Here is a 25,038-nt window from a genome sequence, read left to right on the forward strand (position 1 = left end):
TCGCTTACGAGTCTCATTCATCGGCGAAATTACCGTTCAACGGCACCGAAATCGCAATCGCGACGTGGCAATCTCCCCGACGACGATGACCAGCCGCGATAGCGAGACGCGTGACGTCGTTAGAACGCTTCCCAGACGTAGAAACCAGCGACGATAAGCGAAGAAGAAGGCTAAGCGAAGGAGAAGCGTTCCGTGGTTCGCCACCGAAATTAAGACAAATCGGACAACACCGATTGCGATCGCGTTCAATTAAGCCGGACGGATCTAGCCGCGTGCTATTCGTCGCCACGCGGCACTCGCGCCGCTCTCACATGCAAATCGTGCATTACGGGGTAGCCTCGTGCCTCTCCTCCACCCTGTTTTCGTTTCGGGGACGATAACTCGACGCTCTGTGCACGTATGCACGTACAATCTCACCTATAACTCAGCCAACACTTTCTACATTTAAGGATAATATAGGAATTATAGAGAAGGATAACGATATATATATTTCCTATATGTATATAGTATAACTATATATATTCAGTTGCCAATACAATAGTTGTTTACTGCAAGTTCCTCATAGGGAAAATAATTAAAATGGACCGAAACGGAATTGACGTTATCTGATGAATTATTTTCGGCAGATAAATAGAATCGTCGTCTTCGATAAATGTAGTGATTTCGATAAATGACGTTCGATAGACATTTTGTTGGGAACTAGCGAGCGTTTGGTGACTTATGGATGGGATTGTACGTGCACAGGTTTGGTGTGTGGCCGGGTTATCGGCCGGGACACCGGTTTATCAGTGGCTGCCCGTGGCCGGCTGAAAAATCACCGGCCGGAAAATAATTGTTAAGTGCTTTATTAGCGCAATAACGCACGTCTGGCTTGAGCCAGGACGGGGGTGTGGAAACGAAAGAGCCGAGGGGAGATAGCGAAACCGCTGCCGGGATCCTTCCTCGCGATTTATGGCTCCTGTCCACTCGGTCGCTTTTCGATTTCTTGTTTGTTTTTATGGTTCTTTCGCTGCTCGAGGAAGCATAAACGCGCTAGGGTCGCGTAGACACAGCTGACTAAGGTAAAGCAACATTGCTTGAGTCAATACCATATTTCAAGGAAGCCAAGCAATTTACCTTGCAACGTTGGAAATTTGGGTACCAACTATTTTTAACTAACCAATTTTAACCGAAGTTTGAAAATAAATTATTAGTGATTCGACAAATAGAGAAATATATCACGCGCATTGACAGCTCGGCGGCTACAACTTTTTACGAAGACTGATATATGTAAATTCTACTCGTGAAAAGATAACAAGTTTCTTAATTAACGATAATATTCGTAGCTATAATTCAATAACGTTTATATATTGTCTTATTTCTGCAACTTACTTTCACGTTTATTTTATTTGTTCTGCCATGAATCACTTAGAGGCATAATTTAATAGAGACATAATTTAAAACGCACAGAAGAACGGCAATTAAGATTAACGTTTTCTTCGACTTTTCTCGACATTTACGATTATTTACATAAAAGATATAACTTAGCAAACACCAAGTTGCCACCCCACTGGGGGTAGCCACCCACATGCTATATGTATTTTTATTTTATTTTTTTATTGCCAATGAGATATAACACTTTACCAAATGTCCTTGAGGACAAATTGTAAAAACCAAAATAAACAAAAAAAAATTTACAATTATTTATGCTATCTTCTTATGGCGGATGAACTCACAAAAATAAGATTTTCTTATCCCTAGACGTCGAATACTATTAATAACTTTGACGTTGATATTTTTTTCTCATGAACCTACGATAGTTTACTAAAGTAGAACAGGATAGTTTGTAAAATAGAGTAAAGTAGAATCCAGACAGTTTCTTACATCGACGATTAATGGAACAACGAATTTGATTATTCCGTGGAAGGTTCAAGATTGAATGTAAGAAGATGTCGAAGCTTGTCTAAGTGAAACGACATTACCGTAGAGCGTGAAAAAAGAAGAGGAGCCGGGATGGAATCATAGCTATACACGTGACAGCTTAACTCACATGTCCAATTCCTTCGATTATCGTTGGCTCACTCGAATGGGAAATGGTCCTAACAGAAGTGCGACAAATCGTCGGGCTAAGGGTCAATTTAAGAAAGCACGACGCCTCGAGAAAAAAGGGATTTGGATCCGACTGTTTACCCACTGCCGAGTTTGTCGCATTAAGGACGCATTAGCGTCGAGTCCATGTTGAGCTAACTGATTGGCGTGATATAGGCTGCAATGCGGGGTGACACGGCCGGTCTGTGCTCGCTCAAGAACGACGAAAAGAGAAGAGAGAGGGCGAAGAAATATTCAGGAAATCGGTTGCCGCCTCTCGGTATCGTAATGATCGGATTGACGTCTAATTAAAGCGCCTGCCGATTAGTGCTGCAAAGCGCACCAAGCTAATGAACCTTCCACGATTTCGAGAATACCATCGAGATACTCTGCGTAAGAAATTTACTTCGGAGAGCTGTGCGTAAGGAGATCGTGCGTATCGAGACGCGCAAATCGTGAAACAAGTTGCTGAAGATAGAGGAAGGGAAATAAAATCGTTGCTTTGTCCGTTTCAAGCCTGTAACTGTGTACGTCTCAATCATCAAAACGGACTTCGTTTCAACCGGAGGAAAAATTATCACAATGTATTGAGTGATTTTTTAGCGTAAAATTGAAGACAGATATCACGGAACGTAGAAGGAACGTAACGAAGAATATGCATAAAGATCATTCAAGGCCGGCACACGGCTATCTGATACAACGCACATCCCAATTGCTAATCCTCCATTTCTGTCCTTTACATTTAAAAGATTTCCTAACAGGAATTTCCAAACGACTCAAACAGCCATGAAATGTCTTAGCCATGAAGAGCCTTGACTTATCGGCGTGCCATACTTACATAGTTATTCTTTCATATTTTTCCCAAAACCTGCCACAAATTTCCCGATAAATAGAAACGTTTGATTCGGTGGAAGATGGGCCAGCTAAGCAGTCGGGTATGTAGCGGAGTTGCTATTCTGTTATCATGGTCGTAGCTCACGATACAAGCCTCGTAAGGCAGACCTGACGAATAGGTCAACGCTCGCTGGCAGGTAATAAATAGTCAGAGAAGTGCGTCATTTTCAAAAGACAGTAACTCCTACGTTCGGAAGGAGAGGATGGGGAAGGTAAGGGACGGGAAGGTTGCTTAATTTCACTTGGGACGCGCGACGATCCGAAAATAAAACTGGAGAACGACTAAACCTGAGAAGGAAAGAACTCCGGTGGACAATGACAACCTGAATATAAAAGACGAAGAGAGGAGAGAAGAGAGAGAGAGAGAGAGAAACTCGTCCCCGAGGTTTTGTCCCTGTATCGGCTGCCGGTGGTTGGCAGTCGAACCAGTGGTGCTATTAACGACATTAACGCTACTCGGGGCAAACACGGCCCTATATCATCCCGAGGCTGCGGAATAATAAACAATAAATTTCGGTGAAATACGGCGTCGAACAAGCGTAACCCATTTGTTTGCGATAAACTGACCCCGCAGCTAGTCGAACCAGTCTGCAACGATCGTCTCTCACGTCGTTTCACCCCTTCCTCACCGGTGTTCCTCTGGAGGCCTCTCTCGTACGTCGTAGCGTCGTCCACCCTGTCTAGGATACCGTAGGAATGTCGCTACAGAAGCAGAATATAGCAATATCATTCCAGAATATAGCAAGCTAGGGTTGTCCGTGAGTCACCTACGCTTCGACGATATACAAATTCAATTCACTGTACACTTTCAAAGGAATAATTACATTCGTTGTGCGTATTACGAGATACCATCGGAGGAAAAAATATGTGGGAGCAAATAAGAAGGAAATTGTTTTCGAATAATCTTTTTGTAATATTAGAACCGAGTCTGTGAGAGGGTTAAGGTTAATTGAAGAAACTACAAATTCTAGCAATGGAATAATATACGGACGCTATACATATTGAATTATGATTAAACTGTGAATATTGTTGTTAATTGGAGAAACTTTCCTTCTGCTGATTAGAGGAGTTGAAAAAATCGTTGATATATATCGTACATCTGTCGAGTTATTAATGTATGTATCACGTATTTCACTATTCGTCACGACAGTAAAAGCAAATCAAATAGTTTATTTTCGGACGCAGACTGTTTAATAACGGAGTTTGACAAATTGCTCGGCTTGTCCGAAATATCCTTCTGACACAAATAACGGTACCTCATCTTTTTCAAGAAGATGTAAAATTTGACTGAAAGGTCGAAATGAGTGACGTGATTGTAAAAGTAGTACCTCCTTGCAACTAGTAAACTGGATAGTTACGATACATTTTGATGGAAGAGCTTGGAAGAACTCAGGACCAGCGTGAAAATTTTGTGGGGCCTAAATATGCATTTAAATCTTACACTTAAATTTTACAACGAGGAATTATTTTTTATTTTTTATACGATGAATATCAAATGATAATACAATCTCTATTTTTTAAGCAGTTTTTAAACAAATCCAAGTAATGTTCTTCCGCATCCATGATTCGCTTTCAAGGGGCAAAACATTCAATTAAAGTACAAAATTTGTAATTATGTATGACTTTTACAAAAAACTATTGATGTAGTTTAATTTCTGTAAAAATTACATTTCTCTGAAAGCGCCTGGATTTTTTTATCTAAAGTAGTTTCCAGGATACGAGGTCTTTATGGAGTTACACCGAACTTTGATTATTTTTGTCAGTTCTTTAAATTAAAATTATCGCTATTAAAAAAATGTCTTGCATCTGTTAATGGTATCAAAATCGGTGTTTTTTAATTGGGTAATTTTCGTAAACCACGGAGCCGAATTCCGACGAACGCGCTGAACCTGCCGGCCCTGAAAGAACTTTCCAACATTTTCTGGAGAATTGTCAACTTTTAGGAAATATCTGCGAAGAAATTTGAGCAACTTGATGGAAAAAGATTGACACAGAGCCAAGTCACGGAAATATTTGGTCGCCGTGGAATTGCAAGCGAGTTTCTTCCATGTGCAGCACACTTGCGACACAGGCAGCCAATCTACAGATTAAGGAGCTTAATCAGTGCGAGCAGCGTGTGCAAATAAATGCAAGGCGAACACGAAACGCAAAAACGAGGCGATAATACGGCGGTGAGGCCGTTTCCCACTGAAAAATACGATCGCGTACGTTATCGTGCCAATTAACAAATTGGAATGATCCCTTTGGATTCCCGATGACGGCCGTTCATTCCCATAACTGTCCTGCTCGTGCCATAAACACGGCCAGTCTGGAAAAACGAGGAGAACTGCAGCACGAAAGAAAGCGAACGAGTATATAGAGAAATAAATTTTTCACATTCGAAAATTAATCTGCATGCCAAAGTCGATCGAACATATTTTTAATTAGGTAGATCAATATAATTTTGTCTATTAAGGAAATAAGGATTTTATTAAACAGACAGGCTAAAGCTTGAGATTCTGAATAGAGTAGTTGGCAGGTAATCAACTAATTGGCCCCTGTGGCGCAAAGTATCGCGTGAGGATCGACGAATCCTTTTGGACCCAGGCGCACAGGGTTATTGGCTGGTAAAGCTTACTTGAACGTTAATAACAAGGTCGTTTCACACCGGATACTCGATTGCACGGTGGCAGCCTGCCAATAACTCTGCGCGCCTCCATAAGGAGTGCGTTTTAGGTAATTGGCCGTGAATATTATCTTACTCGGGGGTTAACCCGGGCCAGGAAGGCCGAGAAAGGGAGAAGCAAACCGCGATACCTTCCACGTATCCACGAGGGGATACTCCTTTTTTCTTTTTCTCGTCGATCAACCACGTGCCAACCGAGCGAGTCGAGATTTATGGTTTCTCCGATGTTATATCATATTTAACGTTTGACAGAAGCAGCGATACTTAAATCGCGGTGGAATTTCGTTTATAGGAATCCGTTTATTTGGACGTGCCGCCTGAATTCTATCGATTCAGTAGCACGTAAATGTATTGGCTCAATTATAGAAACCTTTTACGAATATATCAATTTTTTTTTAGCGCTATTGTCAGCCTCGATTATCGTAATTGTATCGACAAGATTTACGAACTTGGTAAAATTGATAGGTGCAAGCCAGAAGAGTATTTAAACAGTCGATTGTCTATTATATCAATAAACTTGAACGTTCAGTGAGACAATATTTAACAGCTATTGGGTATTTACGTTGCATATTAACTTTTGATTGGATATATGCTTGCAATAAATGTCGCGTAATTTCAATCTATATTTTCGGATTGCTTTTAAAATTTTACCAACATAATCATGACAATTGTGTTCCGATGTTATCTTCAAAATGTTTTACATGACACACGCGCGTGATATGAAGTGTACAAACACTTTCGCGAGCCAGCGTACATCCACAAAAGATTTCGAAATATCCAAGTTGCTTTTCTCGTTTTTGCGCCGGGGTGAAAGTTGCTCGTTCTTCAACCCGAGGAAACTATTTTGCCGGGCTCCTAAATTATCTCGAGGCTGCCATAATCACGCGTAAAAGGCAAACTAGTACGTGGTAGATTTTCCATAGGAATAGAAGCAGAGTTTGAAAGGAACTGCGGTACACGGTCCAAGTCCGGCATTCCAGAGCCAGCGCGGCGGGATCGTGGCCGAATTAAAATTGCGAAAGGAGAGTTCGTACGTTTCAATTAGAGAGTTTTTTCGATTCCGGTAAGGAGAAGCCTACGACCTTGGCGCGAAGATTAATCACGCGTCGGAACGTTGTTGGCTGGCCGGGCAATTAATTAAATGGTCACGGGTTAGCAAGAGCGGCTCTATTCAGGAGATAGCTTTATCAATGCCGTTTCCCTTTGCCACTGCGCATCGTTCGCCGCGAACCGAGAAAATTCCTCGCTAATGTATGCGCAAACATACCCCCGGGCAACTTGGCCAGAGGCGGTGTAAATCAGCCGAGAAATAGAGTCAGGTGCGGGACACCGTGTGGGCGTTATGGGGTTTTAAGACTCGCGGGCATCGCGAGACGCGACGCGGGACACGGCGGTCGGTTTCCAGCGAGGGAAACGCGGCGGGAAATGAATTCCGGCGTGACGGGCGAGACTAGCGGGGAAAGAGTTACACGCTCACTTACGGACAGCTGTTTCTTTTTCTTTTTTTCCTTTTTTTTTTTTTTTTTTGTTGCGCGCGTTAATAGCCGACCACGGCGAAAAATCGTTCCGCTCGAACGGATCTCTCATAATTTATTAACGCGGATCGCATCGTCGCGATCAAAACGCGGCCACCTTCTAATTGAAAGCGAGAAAAAATTGGTCCAATCACCGGCGATTCTGCACGCCCCGGCTTTTTGCACCCGGTGAGCCACACGATTCGAATGTCCGAGATATTTTTTCACAGGCACGTTTCGTTAGAAATTCGCCACTCTGGATAATCGTTAGCGACTGTATTACGAGTTTTTTCGTATAATTGACGGCGGTAAAAAGTTTGTTCCGTCATGTGAATTTTTACACGATGGTGTTAGAGAAATCGTGAGAGCCGAATTTAATCGAACCTCGACTGTTCCTTCGTTTCTCGTTAGAAATTAATTTATCGAGTAAAAACATAGTAAGAGGGATTTTTACTTTACGATTGTTTATCCAAGGCTCGTACCACGATTTTCAATTTCGATCGGACAGATATCGCGTACGAGGAGTCGATCGTTTCAACGACATGGATTTTCGTGTTGCTATGGCGTGTAACTTGATCAATTGATAGCTATCTCCGAAACAGGTCGTGTTTCAGCAATATAAATCCGCGTACGGAAAGACAGCGAGCGTTTTTATATTTCTTTTTTCCTCTTTTTCTAGCGGTCGCTTAACGAGCCGACGATCGAGTACATCGTTAAACCATAGACGCTATTGAAGATGCAACGGGACGTACTTGGGATATTTCGCGTGTTCCGAGCGCAGCTGTTCGACCGTCGTTTCCATCGCCGTAACAAACAAGTGCTCCTTATCGAGCGTTCAGTACACGTTGCAAATAGGACGATATTGCATCGTCCAATGAGACGCGCGAATGTGCCGGCTCTGCGGTAGATAACGACAGATCGTGTGTATGCAAAACGCGGCGAAAATTAATCGTCCGACCAAATGGTTGCCGTTAGACGGTGAAGATGCATGCAGAGAAGAAAAAGTCCGATTAAAAAAGCACGAGAAGACAAAGAAAGGTAGGGTTTACAAACGAAAGCTCGACGTTTGCCGCCAAAGTACGCGTTATTGCCACGAAAAATATCCCAAAATGGGATTTTGCCTTGGTAATTACGCTCTTTTGCCCTGCGCGGGCTGCAATTGCCGGCACGCACTTTGCAGCTTTGTCGACACAGCGAGAAAAATTGGGAATAGAGAATGAAACAAAGGGAGAAAGAAAGAACCGACGAAAGAGGCAAGAAAGCTAGGAATGCTCGTTAGAGGCAGAAAATAGAAAGAGAGAGAGAGAGAGAGAGGAAGAGAAAGAAGCTAGATCAAAAAATAAAAAAAATCAGGATAAAGAAGTAGCTGGTGGACTGGAGCGTGTCGGAGGCGACTTGCCGCGCGGCGCGGCGCGTCGCGCGTCCTCGTGGGGCGTGAAACACTTGAAAATCCCGGTTATGCAAAACATAGGAAAACGGCCCTCCAGGCCAGGACATTAGGTGGAACACGTAATTGAAAGCACTTTAGAGACCCTACGGCACGCACAACGAGCACTCGCATTTGCATTCAGTGGCAGAGGGAATGCCTTTTAACCGAAATGACTGCGTGTATATGACAAACGCCAGGTTTATGTGCCGGAACGATGGGAATATTTATTGGCGCGAATTAATGTCTCCACTCGTCCGTGCCGAGCGTTATATTTATTGGGACATTTCGCGGTGGCTATGAGCCGAGCTCGCAAATAAAAACAGCTATTCAGCGGAGAAAAGGATACTGAAAAATTCAAATCGTCTCGTTACCAGCGCCGTTCGTTCCTGAATCCACGCCTTCGTCGCGAATTCTTGCCTCGTAGCGATAGCTAATCGTCGAGACGTTAATCGTTCGTTCGGGAATTTACGTTTCGTGCATTGTGAAATTTTTCGGCAAATTGCTTCAAATCCGACGTTGGATCGCGAATTGACAACTTCACGGACTTCCGCCTCGGACCACCGTTACCTAATCGTCGATTCTGATCGTCTCAGTTGGAAATACACGTTCCCATTATCGTAGAATTTAGCATAGCATTACTCGAATTTTGAAGTTGGATCACGACGTGACAACGTCTTCGCGGATTCTTATCTCGTCGCGATATCCTGATTATCATTTTTATCGTCGATGGCGTTTCTTTACGATTTCTCGCGATTTTAATTTCAAAACTTACCTTTCGTCATCTTTTAATTGCCTGATTCATATATTTGGCTCTTCGATATTCTTTCAATGGGTTTGTCGGTGGAAATTGAATAGAAAAAAATAAAACACATCTACTTGCCATTCATATATGTATGTATTAGATATAAAGAGAAATTACCATGACGTATCGTTGCCACGGTAAACGTATTTACAATATAAAGTGTAGCGAACTAAAAAATTTGCGCGTTGTTTTTTGATATTCTGTACAATTAGTTCTCTCCATTTCTTCGTTTTGCACTCTCATATGCACAAGATTGTACAGTCATCGTTTCAAAAACGAACGGAGGACGACGACCGTATTTTCTCTGTACTATTTCTCTAAATACTACTAAATTCTCTAGGGTAATAATATCAAATAATTGCAAAAGTGATATTTTGATAGTACTAGTGATATAGAGACATACTGCTTCAAAGAAAAAAAAAAATAAAAATAACTTTTTTTTGGTAATTCAAAGAAAATAAAATAAAAATAACTTTTTTTTGGTAATTCGAAGAAAATGAAATAAAAATAACTTTTTTTTGGTAATTCAAAGAAAATAAAATAAAAATAACTTTTTTTTTGGTAATTCGAAGAAAATGAAATAAAAATAGCTTGTTTTTGATAATTCAAAGAGAAAGAAAAAGAAAAGAGGATAAAAATAAAAAAGAATGAAATACATCCGCTCCTCTTTCTTTTGATCGGATTCCACAGAAAGCGATACTGAGAAATTCAAAATACTGAAGAAGCTTCGTCAAAAAGTCGTAAAATACTATGAATCGAGAAACTGGCTCGCTAAAATCTGGAAAGGTCTGTGCGGTAAAGTTTCGTCAATCAATCGTCAATTTTGAAAATCTCTTACGACATAGTTACATCATGGAACCTGTTACAGTTGATCTAATTTATAATTCACGGAAACGTTACAACATTTCGGGCCTCGTCTCTTTATCTACTAGATTCATATTTCTAATTTCTCGTCGTCCTACGTTCGTTTTCATCGCATATCGGATGCAATTTGTTGATACTCAGAACGATGTACTCTATAGAGTACAACCACATATATGTTAATACATATACATATGACAATTTTGTATGCATCAGAATTCGGAAAATACCGAATGCTTAAACAGGATTAAAAAAAATGGAAAGATTTACTGACATATACAGACATAAGTCATTCATAATAATTATAATATATAATAATATTAAAGTAAAATTAACAATAAAATTCTCTCCTTGACATTCGTAAATAAGTATTTTTAGAAAATGAAAATGTAAATTAAAATGTAATTTTTTAGCATGAACGTTTCCGGGTCACGAAGAGTCGTAGGATTAATTTTAATAGACCACTGATATTTTTATTTTATTTTTTCCCTATTTTCTTCTTGTATGACCAAACATGTTTTCCCGGAAAACAGTAGAAGCTTCACTGGAGCTGTGTTTACAAAATCAAGTTTAATGATATGTACAATTATTTCCTTTTTTTTTAAACTACTCGTGTCGTACATTCGGTATACGCCTGTGATATGGTGTCAATTTGTATGTTAATTTCGACGACGTCATCTTACACAAGTAATCGTTGTACGTACTTTTTCGCGGTCATTCATGCCACTGCGCTCTTTCTTTCTCATATGCTATCTCTGTTTTCCGCATATATATATAATAGTTGTTTCTGTTGTATTTTATCTATTCGTTCTTCGTCGTTCTTTCATAACAGTTAGGATGATCTCAAAAACACGAGGAGAATGACCACGATAGAAACGATAGAGTCTGTAAGAATTATATTAACGTCGAACGAGGTGTTACTATACGAATAAGAGAAAAAATATTGCTAATGGGGAAAATATACTCGAGCTTCTATATATAATATATATATATATATATAATATATATAATATATTATATATATATATTTCTATATATATATATATTTCGTAAATTTATATACATATATATACAACCCCTTACCCTCATCGCCTCTTTGTATGTACCCTGTTCTGCTATTTATATCACTTTTCCCATTTCCTTTTATACCGCGATGACTACACCTTGGAAATTTTTTACGCAACTGTTATTTACGCTTCAGCCTTCGATCTAGTTCTTCTCTAATATTTTATCACAGTAAGAGATTTGATCATCTCATGTTTCGCGTGTTTCTCGGTGGTCATCGTCGTTATCATTCTCCGTTACAAGATACTAGCTTGTCCGAAATGTATCTTTCGTTTCGTGAGGCAACAATGCAGTACAACGAATTTTATTTTATATTAGTTTATTGAATTATGCATGAATATAGTAATAGAGATAGAACTAAATAAATCATACTTAATTCAATAAAATGATGTAACAAAAATTGTTGTTCATCTATTGTCACCTTATGAAACGAAAGATACTTTTAGGATAACCTAATACTAATTTGCAATCTGTTATAGATTGATGCGAATCGACGACTTTCCCCGACTCGACCGGTCCCTGTTCCAATTCTTTTTGCATCGCGAAGTGGAGCACCTCAGGGATCGGACGTAATCACCTTTAATTTAGTCGTCGATACGCGGCCGTGTTTGTCTTCTAATCTACACGCGTATCGGGTCTCTTTTCTCTTGAAATCCCTATCTTAATGAAACTGCATATTTCGTTCGATTGGGCTACGAACGAGCTGCTCTCTGTCGCCACGTTGGTAGAAAAAAAGAATGACAAGGGTGGCAAAAAAGATAGGGACCGCAAAAGCGGAGATTTGTCGCAAAATTTGGAAGAATAAACGAAAGTTGTTGCATTCTTGCCAAGAATGCATAATTAAAATCGACGATCTTTCACAGAAAATTCCGACTGATGTAGTTTCCTGCCTGTTGCTTCCTCTTTGTTCATTTGATCTGTGACGAACGTCGATTGCCTTCTTCGAATCCACTGTACATCATACACGTAAAAAATCCGCAAAATCTTGATGCATCAGGTCACTGCAAACCATTTTTTTTTTTATTGATTTTGTGCTATCGAGATTGCGAAAAAATATTTTCCCGCGTTACCCATACCCTTGCGATCTATCTATTAGAATCCCGGTTGCGCATCTGTCTTATAACAAGCCCCTTTCTTATTTTTTTATTACACTATTTTTATTTTAATTCTTTCGCCATTTACTAAATTCTATTCAAGATTTAAACCTATTTCTAGCCTCGTTCATTCGTTAGTCAAATTTCCCCCCGGTAATGGCGACAAACTATACGCGACTGCCCCTTTCTTTTATCTACAATGAAAATATCCTAGCGAGATGGCGAGAAACATTTCGCGACGCCACCCAGACCCCCCACGATCCCGTTCTCGATTGCGCAACCGTCTTAACCATTCGATCCCTTTTTTTTTCTTTTTTAATTTTTTATCTTTTTTTTTTTTTTAATTTTTACCAGATTTTAATTCTAAGAAAATATTTACGAACTGTTATTCTCGTTAAGTCTCGTATACCACAGGAATCGATCTTAGACATAACTTAATCTCTATTGGATATTTTTTACCCTCGTGCATGATATTTCCGTAATTGCGACAAACCCCTTGCGATCTCATCTAGGCCCCTACGATCTCTGAGATTCTCGTATGCACGACCCTTCGCTAGTCCTTATCTTTATTCTTAGGTTTAATAATAATCTTTAGTAGCGTACTTTGATGTCACATCCGAGTCCGGGCGTACTTCCGTCCATCCAATCCCGACATTTTAAGCTATCCTACGATATTATTTTGCGTTAGGAATTGGGATTGTCTTTCGTAATTGTGTTCTCGAGTCGATAGGATGAGTCAGAAGAAGCATTCACCGTTGACCAGAAGTTGTTCTCTCGTTTCTCCGACACCATCGGAGCCCAAACTCTTACGAAGATTAAAACTCTCGATCGATCGTGTGACTCGAAACGAAACGATAGCGAGTGGAAAGAAAAGGTAAAAAAAAAAAACAAAGGGGAGAAAAAAATGATACGACCGACATCGATGATCCGGAACAGAGAAGAAACTAAAAACGGTCGATGAGGTTTCTCTTGACTCAATCCACGGAGCTCGACACGTTTAAACTCAACACTTATCCCAGCAATTCATTGACCCGCGAGAAGTAAATCTTAAGTATAAACCATCCGAAATTCCCTACGTTCTGGACCCTAGAGCAGATAATCGCGACGCGTTATCGAAACAGAAATTTCGCAATATCGGAAAAAGGCGCGTATTAAACGAATTATAAGAGAAATAAGAGAAGCTACCGAAGAAACGCGAAAAGAGGAAAAGAATTTTATCGGCTGTCGTACAAAACAGAAGAAAAAGAAGATACGTACGAAGAGAAAAAAAGAAAGAAAGGACATGAGGGGTAAAGACAGCTTAACATAGCAATAGATATCGCTTCGCACTGTGTTCTTACGTCGGACGAGTCTCTTTGTTTACCTAACGCGTCGTTGCTAGATCGTCGTCGCAAAATCTTGCAAAATATCGCTGGTTTCGCATGCGGTTCTATCACGCCTCCACGATGAATTAATTAATCTCGTCGATCGTCTGTTTGATCGAGTGAACGCGTCCTAACATTTCATCTAATCCGGCGTCCAAAACGTGATCATTCTCCCAACCGAATTAAGATAGAAAGATGCAACGAAGAACAAGAACGCCCACTCTGTTTTATCACGTTCGAGTATATCGTTTCAGCAAGAAGCAGAATAACAGGAGGGAGAAAAATATCTGCTTAGAAGGAGATTTCTTTGCAGGCGAAATTTGCGATGGTTCGGTTAAAACGAATGGGATAGAACGACGATGTCTTGTTTAGCAGCTAACCACAGTGTTGATTTACACTCGATAGATTGTTCGATTGGGGATAGTTCGCGTAATCTTGTTACGTAGTCTGCTAGTTACTCGCCATTATCTCGGATTATAGCGGTGACTAGCATGGCATTTCTGATAGCGGTACTAATTGTTACGTACTAAGGACTGATCATCAGGGTCCAGAAGTGGAAATGTCGCGGTGAATGATATTAGTATACAAATGCAAGGCACTAGATTTGCGGATGGCAAGCGGGGATGTTGCTTTACGAAAAGGTTGCTACGAGACGCGATCGATTCGGCTCTAGATCCGCTCCGAATCGCTCGCGAGCGCTCATACTACGTTCGAGCTCGTTTTTTCCAACGTTATATATTTATGATAAACATGAATAATTCCTTCGTACTGTTTCTTTAGTAAACGGTTGGCTTTCTTTCCTACAGTTTCTTTAGTTTGCTTGGAAGCTCGACCGTAGACACAAGCTACATTTTAGATTGCTCGAAAAGTCTCTTTCGTTTTATATCAGATTATTTAATTACGTAGGAACATAATAATAGAGATAGAAGGAAATGGATCATACTTAATTCAATAAAATAATATCAAACAGAAATTGTCGTTCGTCTATTATCACCTTACGAAACGGAAGAAACTTTTCGGACAATGTAATATTACCAAGGGAGAAGGATAAACCGAGAGCGTAATTTTCGATGGTTAACCACGATGTAACTACAATTACCGTACAAAGATACAATCGCGCGTAACGAGGACGGATTTTGCGTGAAATCTAAGCTTAATCGAACTAATTAAAAAACTTAATCAACTCGATCAAGGTTTATCCTACTCTCGAAGGTCAATGTAAAAGGAACGATAAATGCGATAGAGAGTCTTGCCAGATAGAATGTTACGGAATTCTCGTTCGATCATTCAACGATCGATAATCAATTAACGAACTATATTCAACCATAATTATATTAAAAAAAAGTATTATTTATCTATCGAGCAAGATCATAGGTTTAAATGTAAGCCCATAAGCAGGCAAAAAAGAGGAATAAGGAAATTATACTTACATGTGACCGAGCGGTGCAATTGCGGAATGGTGCTGGGCAAGCGGATCCGGTGATGGACCGGGTGAATAGACACCGGCGCCGTGCTGGACGACTCCTTGCTCGACACCCTGGGGCAGATACATCGAGATCATTTGCCTGAGGTCACCCTGCGCCTGCTGAGACTGTTGTTGGCCCATGTACTCTCGTTTTACAACTTGTCCTCCGACTGCGCCTGACGAAGATGCTCCTGTTGGTGGCGTATGAATTCCGCCGCTCGCTGGACTTGTAGGCTCAGATTTTATGCTACTACCGCTAGGACTATGACTGGACATTTGCGATCCCGGTTGCGGTTGATGGTATGGTGACGGCGATCCACCTGGTACGCTGTTACTTCCACCACCGTAACCGTAACCGTTCATGTAGCTATTTATGGGACTTGGACTGCCACCGCCCATGTGATGGCCCATATCGTACCTGGGATAGCCAGCAGCAGAAGCGGCAGCAGCGGCTGCGCCTCCCATGTGACCACCATATGCAACGTGTTGTTGATATGCGGTTGCTGGATCATGTATCATGTATCCATTAGGCATATAACCGTTTGGCATTTGATAAACGTCACGGGGCAGTTGTGCTTGCTGCGGTCCACCGGTAGCGCCGACTTGCCGCTGATCTACGCCCAGCATACCTCCGACGCCGGCTACTCCGCTTCCAAGTGGGAATTTATCTTTCTTCAGCAAAGTTTTTGTTTTACGTCGCGGTCTGTATTTGTAGTCGGGATGCTCTTTCATGTGTACCGCGCGTAATCGTTTTGCTTCATCGATGAAAGGGCGCTTTTCCGTTTCGCTAAGCAGTTTCCATTCCGCACCCAATCGCTTTGAAATTTCAGAGTTGTGCATCTTTGGATTTTCTTGTGCCATCTTACGCCGTTGACCACGAGACCACACCATAAACGCATTCATCGGCCTTTTCACGCGGTCGATGTTGTTGTTCTTACTGGTATTATTATTGTTATTTGGTGGCTGATGATGTTGTTGGGGCGGTGGTGGTTGCTGTTGCTGCTGTTGTTGATGCGGATGATGTTGTTGCTGTTGTTGAGCAGCGTTTTGCTGTGCCAGCGAATGCATATTTTGTTGCTGTTGTTGTTGCGCGGCCTGCATCGACGCGTAATGATGCTGCGGTGTTTGGTGATGATGTTGTAAACCTAAAGTCAGACTTCCAGTATTCGGAGGACTTCCAGATAATGCCGGACTGTGAACAATGGATCCAAGGGTACCATACGGAGATACACCGGTATGATGTCCCATCGGGGAGACTCCCTGATGCGGATGAGGAGGTATTTGACCGTGCAGGCTGCCGCCTTTCAGGTCCGACTCCATCGTCAGCATATCTCCTCCCTCCCTTTGTCCGTACAGTTTGCTGGATTTTTACTGTACTACTTAGGGAGGAGAAATACGCCGAGATGGACGCGTTAGCGTACTCTCGGAGATCCTTGTTGTGCTGAGTTGGTCGTCAAACCACGACGGCAATTCAAATCCCGCGAATATTACGCGCGAATGGAATTGCCCCTTGTCTATCTTCTCTCGTGTTACATGGAAGCCGAAGCGTCTAATTTCCTCTCGGTTATACGAGATCGTACTTTTCCTTTCGATTACCGCACCACTTGTTGGAATTTGCGCGCGACAACACAACCACCGACACTGTTTCCAAACTGCTGGATCACTGCACCGATTCGACACGGCGCTGCGTACGAGTCCGCGTACGATTCTCAATAACAACGACCAACAATCAATGTTTACACGTCGGACGAAAATTATTCACTGTCACTGTATTTTCTCTTACCACTGTGTCCAAAATAACGTCCACGGCGATGTTTCTTCTGGATGCGTGTACGCGTATATACCGCTGTGCGCTCACTGTTGCACACTTTATTCGATTCACTGAGTTGTCCTCCGTCCGTGTTCACTCCTACTACCGTTATTACTACGTACTAACTCAGAGGTGCAGAAGAGCGAAAACGACTGCTTGTACCTCCTTCGCTTACCACTATACGAATGGACAGTCGGAGCAGTTTGTGAATTCCGTCTTCGGGTCCCACTCTCGGGGCTCACTTCCTGCCGAGGCGACTCCCCCCTCTCCTGTTTCGTTCACTCGACGCTCACTGCCCCTTCTCTAAGCAACCCTACCTATCTTGCTAGCAGCAACCATACCCAACCGACCGTCCGACCAGACCCAAGCCTACCAACGGCAATCGATTGGCACGCAAGCCTGCCATCATTTCTCTCGACCAATCGCGCGGCTCCCTTCGACGCCGAAGGCGGCGCCATTACGCCGTGACGTCATGCCAACAACCCCGACGACCTCTCGCGGTAAAGCTTTCACCCCCTCTCCCACACCCCTCCAAGTTCGCTCTCTTCGTCGCTTCTCGCTTCGACTCACGCTTTTTTCTTCCCAGCTTTCTCGCTCTCTCTCTCTCGCTCTTTCTTTGCCAACTGCACGAGCGTTCGGCTCTCGCCTGGCGATCTTCGCCTCGCTCCGTTTCTGCCCTCGGCTCTTCGGGTCGCCAATGTTTCGTCCACGCGTTCTTCTGCCCGGCACCCTCACCCCCTATCCGCTTTCTATCCTCAAAACACTCGGGAAACGTTCGTCAACGGCGTACGCTACAACAGCGCGTGTCTCCTTTCTCTATCGCATCCCGCACGCTCCTTCCCTCAACATTTTCTTATTCCAATACGCCTATGTGCAACTTTTACTTGGACGATGTTTAGGTACTTGGATATATTATGGCTGGTTTTATGGTCTAAAGATAAATTCTTTTTCCTCGTTACGGAATAACAGAATTATAGGCTGACGTATCGAACTAGTTTTCCTTTTTGCATCGCTTGGTGGAGTCAAGGGACGAGACGATATGCTTGTAAGACAAAGAGCAAGAATATATCGAAAGGGCTCAGGGTTAAGCAACGTTGCTCGAGGTAATAATTTCACGTTGTTGCTTCACGCTACACTGGCGAGTACGCGTGCAAGTGCATTCTAACTGCGTAGGATATCGTATCTTATCGATGTTTTGCCTCGTATCGCGCTTTCTTCCTGACCAGTAATTTTTTTAGTAGAAAGTAGCCTTCGTCGGAATTATTCTTATCCCAATCAGATTTTCGATTGCAAACCAATAGCTAAACTTTTGACGCGCGAGCGTTCTTTTTTCTTTTCGTTTTTTGCGATGCTTTGCGATGCTTCGAGGACTTGCAACGACTCAAGAACACGAATTTTCTATTTAGAAACAAACTATCTATCGTGCAAACTATTTGCGAATATATCGTGCGTGGTATTAAACACGGTTTGAACTTTTGTCGACGCTGTAACGAGAGGCGAGCATCGTTATTAACGTTGGTCAAGTTTGAAACAAATCTAAAACGCAGACAGAAATTACAAGATCTCTCGTTGTACCACGCACAAGTATTTGAACAACCAATTATCCATTGCGTTACTTGAATATATACGTTCAATTATACCTGATATAATTTAGCGAGTTCGTTTTTAACGTTAATTCCACGTTCATTTTATTATCTGGAAAAGGTACACGTTTACAGAAAACGTTGTTTCTATATGCATACTTTTTCCGACTTATATCGAACTTTACCAACATAAGAGCGATTCTCGTGTCTCGCAACAGTGTCAAAGAAATGTAATAGAATTTGTTTAGTAACATTTTTCTATCCTACCTATGTAAATGCTTTTGTGAATGTCAAACACGTATTGACAGAGATACTGTGCATTTTCTACGATGCCTGATTACACGAAAGATATCTGTAAACATTCTCTGCGATAAGCTCAAGTGCTCTCGCGAATATTCAGCACGTATTAAGCACATATTGAAAATGATAGCAATGATTAGCCCTTTGTGTTTAATCGAATGTTCTACGATAATCTACGAAAATTCTGCACGACGAGTTCGGATACTTTCGTGAATATCGAACAGAATATTAAAAATATTTACGTATGCCTAAATATGCACGTATTAAGCACATATTGAAAATGTTAGCAATCGTGATCAATCGAATGTCGTACGATAATCTACGAAAATTCTGCGCGACGAATTCGGATACTTTCGTGAATATCGAACAGAATATTGAAAATATTTACGTATGCCTAAATATGCACGTATTAAGCACATATTGAAAATGTTAGCAATCGTGATCAATCGAATGTCGTACGATAATCTACGAAAATTCTGCGCGACGAATTCGGATACTTTCGTGAATATCGAACAGAATATTGAAAATATTTGCGTATGCTTAAATATGCACGTATTAAGCACATATTGAAAATGTTAGCAATCGTGGTCAATTGAATGTCGTACGATAATCTACGAAAATTCTGCGTGACGAATTCGGATACTTTCGTAGCCCATCGTGGTCAATCCGAATATCCTACGATAATCTACGAAAATTCTGCGTGACGAATTCGGATAATTTCGTAGCCCATCGTGGTCAATCCGAATTTCCTACGATAATCTACGAAAATTCTGCGTGACGAATTCGGATAATTTCGTAGCCCATCGTGGTCAATCCGAATGTCCTACGATAATATACGAAAATTCTGCGCGACGAGTTCGGATAATTTCGTAGCCCATCGTGGTCAATCCGAATATCCTACGATAATCTACGAAAATTCTGCGTGACGAATTCGGATAATTTCGTAGCCCATCGTGGTCAATCCGAATATCCTACGATAATCTACGAAAATTCTGCGCGACGAGTTCGGATAATTTCGTAGCCCATCGTGGTCAATCCGGATGTCCTACGTTAATCTATGAAAATTCTGCGCGACGAGTTCGGATACTTTCGTGAATATCGAACAAATATTGAAAATATTAACAAAGATCAATCATCGTCGTCGATTGCATTTCCTACGATGCCTAATCACACCGACGAGTATACATATTCTCTCGTCGAACCGCGAAACGTCTCGGCTAATTTACCGTTTGCGGGCGCGTTAGCTGGCGTCGCGCTTCGTCGTATTCAAATCACCCATTATATCCGACCGACTTGACCCATTTTCTCCTTGTCTCCTCTCGTTCCCCTTACTTTCTCTCTCTTTCTCTCTCTCTCCCTCCTTTTTTTCTCCTTTTCATTCAACTCGCCGGTGTTCCTCCGGCCTTTCCTCTTCGTCTCTCGTTCGTGAAATCCACAAAGAGGCTCACGAGCCATTCCTGAAAGAACCTCCATCGGCCGATGCGACTCCGTTTAAGCGCGGCTCATGCGTAGGACCTGTTGCCGCGGCCCACTAGCCAGACAAAGACAGAGAGAATCGACGCGGGAGAAAGCCAGAGAAAGAGCGAAACGCATAATGGAAGAATGCGTCATAGATAATCGTAGCGCAACCCCGGCGTGCACTGTGCGTCAGCGACAATGAGAATAGGGGCAGCCGGATAGAGTTCCATTCCAACATTCAGTATCGTTCAATTTCGACGAATACTTGCTTCTATTTTGCCTCTCTTTATCTTTCTCCCTCTCTCTCTTTTCACCCTTGTTATCGTTACTCGTTCAGCGCAGGTCGTTGAAACACTAAATGTTTTTGGCGAAATTCTTCCCTTTAACTACCAGCAACTTAATATGCTTTTTTACAGTCTCGAAAATATACGGGTGTCAATAAAGTAACGTATTTACCGTTACGAAGATGGAAACACGGTGAGTCATTTAAGAGCTGTTATTACTGAAAACGTTATTTGGCAAGAGCACAGATGAGCTAGCATGAAGTGAGAAGTTGGAATAAGAAGATTATCGCAAAGTCAATAAACGTCTTAGTGTCCCTATGCATTTTCGAAGCTTTATGACGAGCACTGTCTTGTATATCGATTTGTGTATATCGATTTCCTGCTTTCGTCTGATATATAATTATAATGAAATTTTTGATTTATTTAAAATTGAGTTCAACCGACAGAGTTACTTGTCGAATTACAATGAAATTTTCTTGATATTCTTAAAAACATCGAGACACGTTTTCTATCTCGTTCGATAATTTTCATTTTTAACGCATCTACTTCAAAATTACTTCAAAATTTGTTAACGATGCACATCCTTTTTCGCTAAATTGACCTCTGTTTCTGGATTTTTCATAGAATATACTTTTTACATATAATAACATAAAGTTATAAATTTGCAATATTTCATGCTTTCGTTTAATTGCTATGGGAAGATATATAGCGTGGAAAAGTTTAAAGCCTTTCTGGGAAAAGGTAGATATTCTCAATATTTTCTTCTTTCTTTCTTTTTTTTTTTTTTTTTTTTACTCTCACTAGTTATGTGATTATTAACTAAATTCTGATTTTTATTCGCTGTTCTATATTAAATGAGATTTGTGAAGAACGAATGATCGTCGTTGTTGTAATTCACGAACGATGCAGCTCTCGATGAAATTGGACAATAATTTTCTATTCGATCATTGGTCTTCTTCCACTTGTTTGTCTCTTTCTTCTTTCTGTATTCTTCTGGCTATTCTTTATCCACCACTAATCTTTACCTAGGTTTCTTTGCTTTCAGATTATTGACGTATCCCAAATATCTATTTCACAAGTGATATACAACTCAGAATGGTTTTCTCTTAGAGAAGCGGAGAATTTTGACACAAGTCCGCTACCGTTCAATACACGACATTAGCGGAAAGCGGTAACAGGAATTCGCTACCGTTTAATACACGACATTGGCGGAAAAAATAAATTCTAACAGTATATATTATATATAAGATTCTTTTTTAAATTCTTTGTGTTCTTATAATATTCTCACAACACTGAATTATTTGTTGAAACGCTTTCGAAATACGTATTACTAAATTAGGATTTATAATAGGATTATACCAACGGATTAGTAACTATAATAAGCAGAAAAATCTAAATGTTTCATAGATTTCTTAATGGTATAGTTTCGCAATAAAACTCGTCAGGGCGGCAGAGAGAGTTGTATTTCAGAAGCTGTTGCAATTATGCACGAGTGAGAGAGGATGGCTGGTCCGATAAGGCGGGCAAGGTCGTCTTGATAAGATTACCGGGCTGATAAGCGAAGTGTAAGGTCTCCGTAATGACTCAATCTATCGATCGATCGATCTTTCTAATCGTCGTAGGTAACTCACGCTTGTTATCTCCTCGTCATGGATCGCACTTTCGCTACGCTTCTATCCCGTTGCGAAGAATCACATGCCCATTACAAGAATTCCAGCCACCGGAACTAGCAATAAATCAAAACGGCAAAACGTAATCAGAGGAGCATTGCGACAGTCGTTGTAATGAAAAATGTACAAATAACATGCAGTTGTTACGAGGGTAAGGTAGTTTGACCCTTGGAGCTTAATATTTAGCGCTGCTTTACTTGCAGTAATTTATGATTCAATTACCGGGATCGGCTGTTTGCCACAAAGTTATCCCATTTACAAACTACGAAGACCACGGTATCGAGGGAATAGGCATCAAACTTTTCATTTGCTAGGAAAAGAACTGCTTTATTACCATCCTTAATCTTGAACGACCTTGAACGTTCTTGGAAATTACAATTTATGGACTTTGGACAGTCCAGTTGACTTGAAGCAAAGGTTTACTGCATGGTAAAACTGTGCATTTAAATTGCAATTGGAAACTTTTAGGCGATGGTTGGTTTCGAAATTTGAAATTTACGTTGAAATTTAGATTTCTAAATTTTGCTTTAAAAATTGGAAACTCGGATTAAAATAGGCGTAAAATATGCGTAATACGAGTCTTGAATTCAAGTTTAAAATAGAAAATCAGATCAAACGTATAATTTGTTACGCTCAACGTTAACTAACAATTTTTAATATAGTGTATTATTAATAGTTAATAATAATTACCGAGAACGTCCGAATAATTTTATAAATACAAATTGACGCTACATGAATCAGTTCGTCCGGTTTCGACGTTAAAATCGTTCGTTTAACAATCAAATTTCTTCCTTCAAGTGCTCGTCTCATTATGTCTGACAATGATTCGCCTGTATCCTCGTGATCGGCGGGGCGGCGCGCGGTCGCCTGCCGTAAAAACCAGCGCGTACAACGGCGCGTACCGAAATTCTCATTTCGCGCGGGGGCAAAGCACGATGGCTGACAATCTCATTTCGTCAAAAGACAATCACCGATGGACGGCAATGGAGGCGGGGTGTCGCGCATCTCCGCAAATTTCGCGAAAATTATCGCGTCAGAACGTTGACCAGGTTGATCGCGGGACAATGGCGTTCCGCGCTCGCAAAGTACCGTCGCTGTGACGATCGTTCAGCTCCCGGCGATGATTAAAGCCGACTTCGACGTAGTTCTCTTTCACCGCGATCTCCATTTTCGTCGCGTGGAAACGCCACAAGTGGCACATAAACCGCGCGGAATAAGTGGATTGATAGGTCGTTGCCGGACGAAAAAAAGAAAAGAAAAAGACAGAAAGGAAGAGAAAAGAAAAACAAAGAAGAAGAAAGAGAAAAGCGAGGGAAAGGAAGGAAGAGGAAAAGAAATGAAACGATAGGAAAAGACAGAGAGGAAGAGGCTGGCAGCGGAAGCTAGACAGCAGAAACTGTACAATAAGTCGGGCCCCGACAATGGAATACCGCGGGCGGTCTTTGTGATTCAAATCAATGTTTGTGATACTCGATGGCACGCTGCTTTTGTAGCGACCAAGCTTTCGTTTAAAGCCGATACGTAGCTGCGCGTACGTATCGAATACGCGCGACTTCAATGCTTCTTTCTCTCGGTTTCCCTCGCCGTATCCTTTTGCTTTTTCCGCCTCTCGCCCTTTCCCCCTTTCACTGATCCACCACCTCGCGTCTTCTTCCTCTTTCTTTTAATAGATACGTTTACACGAGCCGATCATTGTGCTCTTATTACGCGTGCATAATTGGATTTGCAGAAAGCTCGGGCCGAATGGAGCTCGACCGACCGAACCCACTCGGTTACAATGCGCGCACCTTGCGCTCCGCGTTTCGTGCGATTCCTGCCGTGAAATCAGCACGTTATGAAATTTCTCCTCTTCGCTACGACCGAACGCTCCTTGCGAATCTTTTCACCTCTTTGCCGCTAATGATTCTCTTTCCGATTAACGAATGGCGCGCTTCATTTTTGCGTGCTTAATTTCTTCGACCAGCTTTGATTTTACCTCCTCGCTCCCTCGCCTTCCTCGACGATGTTTCCTGCGCGATGTTTCTGAAGACGAAGGCTGTCTCGAATAAATCGTAGAGGATTGTAAATGTAAAGGAACCGATGGAAAACGGCGGCGCGGATATAAAGCGAGGATACTTGTGAACGAAAGTGGAGAGGCCGGGGAGAAATCATTTTCGCGTATCGAAAGAGAAACCGCGAGGTGAGCCGCGCCACAATGGCGTTGTGTACGCCATTGTCGTTCACCATTATCTTCGTCCCATTAACCGCGTTTATGCGAAGGCGGTCGACCTCCCCGTCGACCACGGTCGAACTTCTATCGTTTCAAGAAAAAAGCTTGCAAGGGGGAGTGGGCGGCGAGGAGAGAGGGTGGAAGAGGCTTCGAGCAAGGAACGGGAGAAAAGAACGAGGGAAAAGGAGAAAGAGAGAAAATCGCGATGAGAATAATAAAAAAAAAAAAAAAAAACAACGAACGATGGAATTCGTGAGCGTGCAATTGCCAACAGGTGATACCATTGGGACCTCCTCTTAGAGGTGGAATAATAAGAGAAAGGCAGACTGTGTGTCGGAAAGGCAGAAAGAGAAAGGGGAAGAGAAATGGGGTGGAAATCAGGGGGGTGATGGAAGGGTGGCCAACAAAGTCTTTATCGTTTCGAGGACCGATTACAAAGCTCGATTGTTGCCATTGTTCGGCATCTAAATAATCTCGCCGGCACGACCAGAGATACGCTGCCAA

At 41.7% G+C, this 25,038-nt stretch overlaps 1 protein-coding gene across 11 annotated transcripts in view; it reads right to left on the reverse strand.

Annotated features, from left to right (window-relative positions):
• Window positions 1-25,038, reverse strand: part of LOC132911461 (transcription factor Sox-2) — a 360,539-nt gene that overhangs the window by 99,436 nt on the left and 236,065 nt on the right. For 4 of the 11 annotated variants that reach the window (XR_009658997.1, XR_009658996.1, XM_060968095.1 and 1 more), the window contains exon 2: window positions 15,186-16,551. The exons of 6 other annotated variants lie outside the window; for them this stretch is intronic. Coding sequence is in view for 3 of the 5 variants with exons in the window: in XM_060968095.1 (XP_060824078.1) it covers window positions 15,186-16,549 (1,364 nt within the window). In the remaining 2 variants the exon portion in view is untranslated. Of the gene's footprint in view, window positions 1-12,978; window positions 13,058-15,185; window positions 16,552-25,038 lie in introns of those variants that run through there. One more of the 11 variants, XM_060968097.1, reaches the window with a different exon arrangement.

Source organism: Bombus pascuorum, chromosome 10 (assembly GCF_905332965.1).
Source record: "Bombus pascuorum chromosome 10, iyBomPasc1.1, whole genome shotgun sequence".
NCBI classification, from domain to species: Eukaryota; Metazoa; Arthropoda; class Insecta; order Hymenoptera; family Apidae; genus Bombus; species Bombus pascuorum.